This window comes from Astatotilapia calliptera, chromosome 18 (assembly GCF_964374335.1).
Source record: "Astatotilapia calliptera chromosome 18, fAstCal68.1, whole genome shotgun sequence".
In the NCBI taxonomy this organism is placed as follows: Eukaryota; Metazoa; Chordata; class Actinopteri; order Cichliformes; family Cichlidae; genus Astatotilapia; species Astatotilapia calliptera.
The window spans coordinates 552,501-561,158 of record NC_137439.1 but is presented as its reverse complement, the minus strand read 5'-3'; the positions used below and the strand labels follow the sequence as shown (position 1 = coordinate 561,158).

Here is an 8,658-nt window from a genome sequence, read left to right as displayed (position 1 = left end):
TGAAGCATGTGAATGACCTCAGAGTGTCGCTAGCAGCAACTATCTTTAGTTCAATCGGACTCAGTTTTGTTGAATTGTTGTCATTATACAAAGAGACACAACAAAAGAACCAGCAGGGGTTTGTGTAATGATAGTCGCTATTAAAGAAGCTACCCACAGGGGGCGCCCAGGAATGTAAACGGGAGGTCTGGAAAATAAACAGACCTAGCTAGCAAAAGGAGCAGTTTTTGATGTTTTATTCTTAGATGAATAAGAACTTCACAGTTTGTGAATCTGAAAAGCTACTTCAGATATTCAGACCTAGCCAAAGACACCTCAGACACAGATTTACAGTCCCGGGAAAGCAAAATACACCTGTGGGGTCAAAGGTGAAGTTAGGCTCAGGGTGGATATGCCTTTATCAGACTCCCTGGGTGTGTCCCAATTCAGGGTCTGCACGCTTGAAGTACGCGCACTACGCATATACATAAATGTAAATTTCAAAACTCAACCCCATCATTTAATTTGTTTTTGATTGAAATTGAATATTACTTAAACTCTCTTAAATTAACTTCCAATGAAAAAGGTTTATCATTGATTGAAATTCATTCAGAAATGTTTAACAAATGAGCTGTCACAACTTTCAAGTACAAAGTTGTTATGAAGTCTGTCACATTCCCCCTTTTTTCTTTTTTATCCTGTATTTATTTATCATCCTTATTTCATTGTGCTGTATATTGTTACTCTTATTTTCCTTGTATGTCTACTGTACAAACTGAACTGGAATGACTGACTGTTCGCTTTATGATTTCAATAAAGTTTGGGGGGAAAAATAAAAAAACCTCTTCGGCTGCTCCCTTCTGCCGTATTTTGCGGCAAAATTCTCCACACCCACCGCCGCGCTATGAATTGTGGGATATATGGGACCACGAAGCGTGCACCGGACCACGCTTGATATTTGGGGAAATCGACGGCGCATTTGGAGTATGCATTTGAAGCACACTTCGAATTGGGATCGCATGGCGGTGACGTAACCGCACTCAAAATGTGTACTTCAAGCGTGCGGTCTCAGGGACACAGCCCTTGTAATCTCTCAGGTGTCAGGTGAAAGTTTCTGTCTCTAATGAAGGATCGTCTTGTTGCTGTTAGGCTACGTTCACACTGCAGGCGAAAGCGCATCAAATCCGATTTTTTTGACCCTATGCGACCCATATCCGATCCTGGTGTGACAGTGTGAACGGCGCAAATCCGATATTTTCAAATCCGATCTGGGTCACTTTGGCTACGTTCACACTGCAGGTCTTAATGCTCAATTCCGATTTTTTGATCAAATCCGATTTTTTTGTCTGCTCGTTCACACTACAAATAAAATGCGACAGCAAACGCGCTCTAGTGTGAACGCTCAAAGCGGCCCGCATGCGCAAAAGAAGATGTCACACACAACGCGCTCTGTTTAGACCCAGAGCAACAGTATTGTTTGACTGATGGCCGTTAATATAAAGACTTCGGACTTTACGTTTCCCAATTTTTGCTTTAAGTTATTTTGTTATTTACATAATAATGTAAATAACCTAATGATGATCCTTATTGCTGTTTAAGAGAGGAGCGGTGCTTCAAAGGATAGCTGCAGATTTCTGTCAGAATCTGCAGATTATACAGTACAAATAAAATGTTTACGTTGTCTTCCCAACAGTTTCACTGACATCTACACTGGATGGCCAGGAAGCGTTCGCGATGTCTTCTCGGGCGCTTCTCTGGCGCTGATAATTGGCTTCAGTCTTGTGTCGGTGACGTAAAAGGCGGATTTAATGCGACTTGACCGTTCAAACAGCAGTCGCTTTCTAAAACATCGGATATGTATCGGATTCAGCACCACATACGAAAGTGACCCAGATCGGATTTGAAAATATCGGATTTGTGCCGTTCACACTGTCATAGCATGATCGGATATGGGTCGCATAGGGTCAAAAAAATCGGATTTGATGCGCTTTCGCCTGCAGTGTGAACGTAGCCTTACGTATGTGGTGCTGAATCCGATACATATCCGATGCTTCAGAAAGCGACTGCTGTTTGAACGGTCAAGTCGCATTAAATCCGCCTTTTACGTCACCGACACAAGACTGAAGCCAATTATCAGCGCCCGAGAAGACATCGCGAACGCTTCCTGGCCATCCAGTGTAGATGTCAGTGAAACTGTTGGGAAGACAACGTAAACATTTTATTTGTACTGTATAATCTGCAGATTCTGACAGAAATCTGCAGCTATCCTTTGAAGCACCGCTCCTCTCTTAAACAGCAATAAGGATCATTATTAGATTATTTACATTATTATGTAAATAACAAAATAACTTAAAGCAAAAATTGGGAAACGTAAAGTCCGAAGTCTTTATATTAAGGGCCATCAGTCAAACAATACTGTTGCTCTGGGTCTAAACAGAGCGCGTTGTGTGTGACATCTTCTTTTGCGCATGCGGGCGCTTGAGCGTTCACACTAGAGCGCGTTTGCTGTCGCATTTTATTTGTAGTGTGAACAAGCAGACAAAAAAATCGGATTTGAGCATTAAGACCTGCAGTGTGAACGTAGCCTTAGAGATGTAACTTGCCACTACTGAGCTGTCATCTTCACCTTTAATGACATCCAGCATCCACCTGTAGAGAGGCGTGGTCAGAGTGAAGATGGGTGTTTTTATAGCATCATGTAAAAAAAACAAACCTTGAACAGTCAGCGGGACAACAAAACAAAAGAAACCAGATTACATTTCAAAATGAGTTAGATTCAGTTTGGAGATTTCACTTCTTTGGTAATATTATTTAAATTTCAGCTTGTTGTTATCATGCTGATTGTTGTAATTCTGACTGTATCCGTACAAGAAAATAATAAAACAGACGGATCACAGAGAAAACAAAAAAAAACAGCAAAAATAAATACGTGAAATGAAGAAAAAGGACAACAAAATAAAATTAAAAATGAATGCATTTGCATGCAGGAGAGAGGAACAAGGGGTAGATTAAAAAAAATTAAACCGCGATATTACGTCATCGAGGCCTCCCCAATCACAGAACGAGACTTCCAGTACTCTCACGTGATTCTCCTTCCAATTGTTGCCGGTAAGTTAACAGAAAAACGTTTTGTTTTGTTTTTTTTGACTAGTTAAAGGGAAAACCGTCTCAGACTGGACCGCTGCTGTACGGGACAGAGGGCCCAGAGAGGCACCGAGTTAAAGTTAAAGTTTCTCTGACACTTTAACGCGGTTTGAAGTCTCCATCCCGCGGCTCTCGGGTTAGCCCATTGCTAACGCTACTAGCCTAACCGCCACCAACGGCCAGCCCCGTGAGGCTTTTACTTTGAAAGAGTCTAATTTTAAATGAATTTTAATTAAAATCTGCTAATTCAAGTCTGCGGAAATCTGTGGGAGAGAGCTCTGAATCATTTAAGGGAACAGTCAACAGGCAGCGCTGAAAGCGTTTGAACACATCAGTCTGCAGGTATTCAAAGGAAAACCATCAAACTACAGTCTCTTTTTAATTTAATCAAAAAAAGACATTGACATTAAAAAAAGAAAAAGACAGAAAAGTGAACACCGAGAAGAATCGAGTCTGATTCAGTTTATTAGAATTAATGAAGTTCACAAATATTAAAGACTGAATACTGAGGTGGAGATTTACTAGCATTAACTTGTCTTTTGTTACTGTATCTGAAATGAAACTGTGTGTGTGTGTGTGTGCGTGTGTGTGTGTGTGTGCGTGTGTGTGTGCGTGTGTGTGTGTGTGCGTGTGTGCGTGTGCGTGTGTGTGTGTGCGTGTGTGTGTGTGCGTGTGTGCGTGTGCGTGTGTGTGTGTGTGTGTGTGTGCGTGTGTGTGTGTGTGTGTGTGCGTGTGTGTGTGTGCGTGTGTGCGTGTGTGTGTGTGCGTGTGTGTGTGCGTGTGTGTGTGTGCGTGTGTGTGTGTGTGTGTGTGTGTGTGTGTGTGTGTGTGTGTGCGTGTGTGTGTGTGCAGGTCTTCGTGTTTCCCTCTGAGCAGCAGAGATGAGCAACAGGAGCAGCAGGTGCTGGTGAGAGTACACACACACACACACACACACTGGCTGTTTCCACAGATTCAGTTATCGATCGTCCCATCGAACGATCGATAACTGAACAGCACTCCTGTGTTGCCTGTAGGGGGCAGACCTGGTTCTGCTCCTGCAGGGTCAGGTCAGAGAATCAGACTCCTCTGACCTCTGACCTCTGCCACGTTAGCTGACGTCACTCTTCTTCATCACTCTGGTGCTCAGTTTAAGCCTCGGCAGCTCCTCTTCATCCCTAAGCTGCTGCCCTGTGATTGGCTTTCTATATTTGCGCTGAGGAGCAGTTGAGCAGGTGTACTTGATAACGTGTCCTGGCGAGCATGCGCAGATTTCGTGTCTGTAAGATAAGATAAGATAAGATAGAACTTTATTAATCCCTCGGGTGGGTTCCTCTGGGAAATTCGATTTCCAAAAAAGCACAGCAACGACCGAAGTTACAGAGTTATACACACACACATATATATAAATACAGAGACAATATAAATAAAATATACGAAGGGGATAAATAGGAATAAAAATAAAAATACAAGTGAATTGCACATTTCAAGTATTGAGTCTATTGCACCGTTGACTATTTACAAAAGTATTGCACAAGGTATTGTACAGTGAGGTGAAGAGGCACTACAGCTTAGTTGTTCCCTCCTTTGTCCTCCTGTTTCCCCTCCCTCTCCCCTCCAGAGAGGAGTTAAACAGTCTGATGGCGTGTGGGACAAAGGAGTTTTTAAGTCTGTTAGTTCTTGTCTTTGGGAGAAGCAACCTGTCACTGAACAGACTCTTCTGGTTGTTAATGGCCGTCTGTGTCTGATGTGATGTCACCGTGATGCGTTTTATCGGCTTGACGCTTCCAGGACCCGCCCCCTTCATTGGCCACAGTGCGTTCTGTCCCCACTGGCGTCTGACCTCACCTATTTAAAACACTTCCTGTGTCCAGTGGGCTCTTGCACGTCACCTGACATTGCAGCTGCTTTTATTTTGGTACATTTCTCATTGCCTCTCCCCAGTTCCCACCAGCAGGGGGCAGCAGGTCACACTGTAGAGAAGTTTACTGATTTTAATTCACTTGAAGTGTTATGCAGAGAGCTGCGTGCTGATTGGCTGCATGTGTGTTCTGTGTCAGTATGAAGGGTCGTTCCAGCTGTTGGGCACGTAACGGCCCGGGGGGTCGATTCTCCAGAGCCGCTCTACAGAAGCCTACCTGGACAAAAGACGAGGTAACACACGATGCAACACTCTGTGCACATCCTGTGTTCTTTCACAGTAAAAGCCCTCCAGCTGCACACTTTTATTATGAAGGCACAGGAATCTAAAGCTCTGAGTCAAACTGGGGGACGTACTCCAGGAAACAGGGTTAGCTAACAACTCTAAGATGAAGTGGTGGGTGGGTGTTACCATGGTAACAGACTGTGTGACCTAAGCTGCTCGCTGTTGTCTCGGATTCCTCATCGCATCTGGATCTACAACCAAAGGGTGGAGAGTCCCGGGTACGTGGGGCTCTCCACCCTCTTGGTGAATGTCAGGCACCAGCCTAAGCAGAGAAGCTAGACAAAATGAAATGGTCATAAACCGCACCTTTCTTATAAAAACCGACTGGAGGGCAGATCCAGTCTGTTGCTACGGGCAACTGATAACCATCAGTAAACTGTGCCTGTACCAAAATCGATCAAATGTTTTGTCCCGTTAAAGACGATCATGACGGTCAGCACTGACACGCCGTCATGTGATTAAAGTGGAGGCTCTGCTCTTTATTTACCCGTTGCCACGGTGAAGCTTCTCTGCTCGCGCTCACAGCTGACTCGGGGTTTGATGTCCCGCTTCCGCGTGTTTGACTTGTCCTGGTGTAAATCCAGCTTTAACCTCACACGCGTGTTAGCGGGTGAGCTGTGAAAGCTCGGGCTTTGGTCATTGTTTATCAAACGCAACGGTGCAGCCGATTGGCTCAGACCGACGTCGCACACTTTGACTGAACATGCTCGGACGTAGGGCAGGGCGATATGGCCAAAAATATTTATCACGATATACATTTGAAAATTTGCGATAACGATATAATTGACACGAGACAAAATGCTTTACAACTCCACAAGTTTATTAGTGAAAAACCCATCAATGTATTTTCACTTCAACAAGCAGCTGTTTTTTATGTGCATTAAAATAAATATAAACATGTAACAGTGCAAATGCAAATTCGTGCTGACAGTTTAACTAAAAGGCGTTTCCAGTGGAAACTGGCCGACGTATCCTCAGCATAACCATGTATAACATCCACAAAACTTAAAAAGAGGTCATACACACACAATACGGTAACATTATGTTAAAGCACAGTACGTATCACTCCGCGAGGCTCCGCCTACGATAGCCGTAATGCTCCCACAATCCATCAAGCGGTGCGGCTTCGTAGCTTAGCAAAGTCGTACTGAAACATTTTCGAGCGCCGTGCACATAAAATCGTTTCGAGGTCAGTAAACACAACCAGAGTTCATACATGAGGCACACGGGATTATAAGGGGCTCTGTCGACTTTCAGAAAAATCAAAGGATTGATTTTAAGTGCGCCGTATTTTCCAAACAACACGGTAATAACGACGGCCCGCTCGTTTCATTCAACGATCCGCTTTCGCTCTTCTCATTCTGCGTCGCCGCCGTGTGCGTATGAAAACAAAGGCACTGCGCATGCGCGTTTTACCCATATTCTGCCGCCATCTTTCATTTTCCTATCGTTGCCCAACATTACACCGGTGTTACCGTGAACAGTATGATATGGCCCAGTGTGGAGGCGTTACCGAGCTACTGCTCTCCCTCCTCAGGACGAGAAGCTGCAGCGGCTGGTGAACGACCTCGGAGCAAACTGCTGGTCTTCAGTTTCCCTTCATTTCAGAGTGAGTAGTTTGATTTCAGGGTCACTCCGGTTAAACGACCTGTGACCACAGCCATGACCGGGGTGAGAGAGTAGTTCACAGACCGTTACAGTGAAGGTGAGGAAGCGCCTCGTGGCTCTGCAGTTTGAACATACGCCACCTTCTGTGTCTGCCTCAGGGTCAAAGGTCAACAGTGGAGTGTCAGCGGCGGTGGCATCAGATAAAGAATCCAGACCTGGTCAAAGGTCCGTGGACGAAGGAGGAGGATCACAGGGTGAGGACCGTCACATGAGCCCCCCTTAGAGTCAGACCCTCGTCGCATCCGTCATCGCTCATGCTCCGATGTCACTTCCTGTGCAGGTCAGAGAGCTGGTGCAGAAGTACGGCGTGAAACGCTGGTCGCTGGTCGCCAAACACCTGCACACCCGGAATGGGAAGCAGTGCCGCGAGCGCTGGCACAACCACCTAAACCCGACAGTGAAGAAGAGCAGCTGGACGCTGGACGAGGACCGCGTCATCTGCCAGGCGCACAGGCTGCTGGGAAACCGCTGGGCCGACATCTCCAAGCTGCTGCCCGGCAGGCACGGGAACCGGTGGGGGCGGGTGGGCGGTGCTCGTGTGTGGTTACCCGCTGACCTCTCTGTGTTCTCAGGACGGACAACTCCATCAAGAACCACTGGAACTCCACCCTGAAGAGAAAAGTGGAGAAGGAGGGATACCTGCAGGTCCTGCGCCTCCACAGCTCCTACGTCGCCTCCACCTCGGCACCGGCATCCAAGAGCTGCGGCCTCCCCTGCAGCATCCCTGCAAAGGTCACCACCTGCCTGGCACTGTCTGTGAGGTCAGAGGTCAGTGGCGTGCTGGTAGTAATGCTGACATGTCGTCCTGCAGGCTGACAGTCTCTCTACCTCAAAGGACGAGTCCAGCTGCGCCTCCGGCAGTCAAAGCGTGTGCATGCGCCACGGGAGCTCCGCCCCTCTGTGCTCCTCCTCCCCCAGATCTCTGAGCACGAGCAGACCGGTAGCGTCCGTGGACCTGATGGAGGCGGTAACCGTCTGACTGTCAGACTCGCTGACGGCTCGCTGTTCTCACCTCTGCTCCACCTCTAACCTGACTTTTTAATCGTAGAGCCTGGAGACATGGAGCCACGACTCAAAGGAAGTGACATCATCCCTGAAACAGCCCCCAGCACTGCTGCCCGTCTGCCCGCACAGAAACGACGGCCACCTCTCCGCCATGGGCCTGAAGGAGAGCAGCGTAAGAGCGAACACCTGCTGACCTCACAGTGAAGAAGGCGGGGTTTAGTTTAGAATCAAATATTAACAGAAAGCAGAATCGGCAGCAGTCGGCAGCACGAGCTAACGCCTGGCAGGTGTAACCGTGCCGCTCGGCGCCCTCGCTGACCTTGGCGTAGCAGCCGAACTTCAGCTGCGGGTCGAGCCGGCAGAGGGCGGCGTGCCGCTTTAGGTGAAAGCCGGTGTTTGTGTGCAGGTTGCAGGTATGAAAGAGCAGGAGCTGGACGGCGAGGACGACTGCTCATCGCCCTCGTGGAGCAGAAGCAGCCAGATGGGAGCTCTGAACTTCTCTCCCTCAGAAGTGAGTCGAGCGGGCGTGTGCAGAGAGGGCGTGGGCGGAGCGGGCGTGTGCGGAGAGGGCGTGGGCGGAGCAGGCATGTGCGGAGCAGGCATGTGCGGAGCGGGCATGTGCGGAGTGGGCGGAGCGGGCATGTACGGAGAGGGCGTGTTCGCTCTCCAGCTCTGAT

At 47.6% G+C, this 8,658-nt stretch overlaps 1 protein-coding gene across 7 annotated transcripts in view; it reads left to right on the top strand.

Moving 5' to 3' along the window:
• Positions 1 to 868: 868 nt before the first annotated feature.
• The window catches only part of LOC113010247 (uncharacterized), an 11,525-nt gene continuing 3,735 nt past the window's right edge, over positions 869 to 8,658 (top strand). Inside the window, exons 1-10 of one of the 7 annotated variants that reach the window (XM_080292375.1) lie at positions 869 to 1,083; positions 3,976 to 4,030; positions 5,163 to 5,256; positions 6,846 to 6,917; positions 7,075 to 7,170; positions 7,257 to 7,477; positions 7,549 to 7,708; positions 7,788 to 7,943; positions 8,025 to 8,153; positions 8,388 to 8,492. In XM_080292375.1, the coding sequence (XP_080148501.1) occupies positions 4,005 to 4,030; positions 5,163 to 5,256; positions 6,846 to 6,917; positions 7,075 to 7,170; positions 7,257 to 7,477; positions 7,549 to 7,708; positions 7,788 to 7,943; positions 8,025 to 8,153; positions 8,388 to 8,492 (1,059 nt within the window). In that variant the 5' untranslated portion in view covers positions 869 to 1,083; positions 3,976 to 4,004. The other 6 variants (XM_026149239.2, XM_026149236.2, XM_026149238.2 and 3 more) reach the window with 6 other exon arrangements.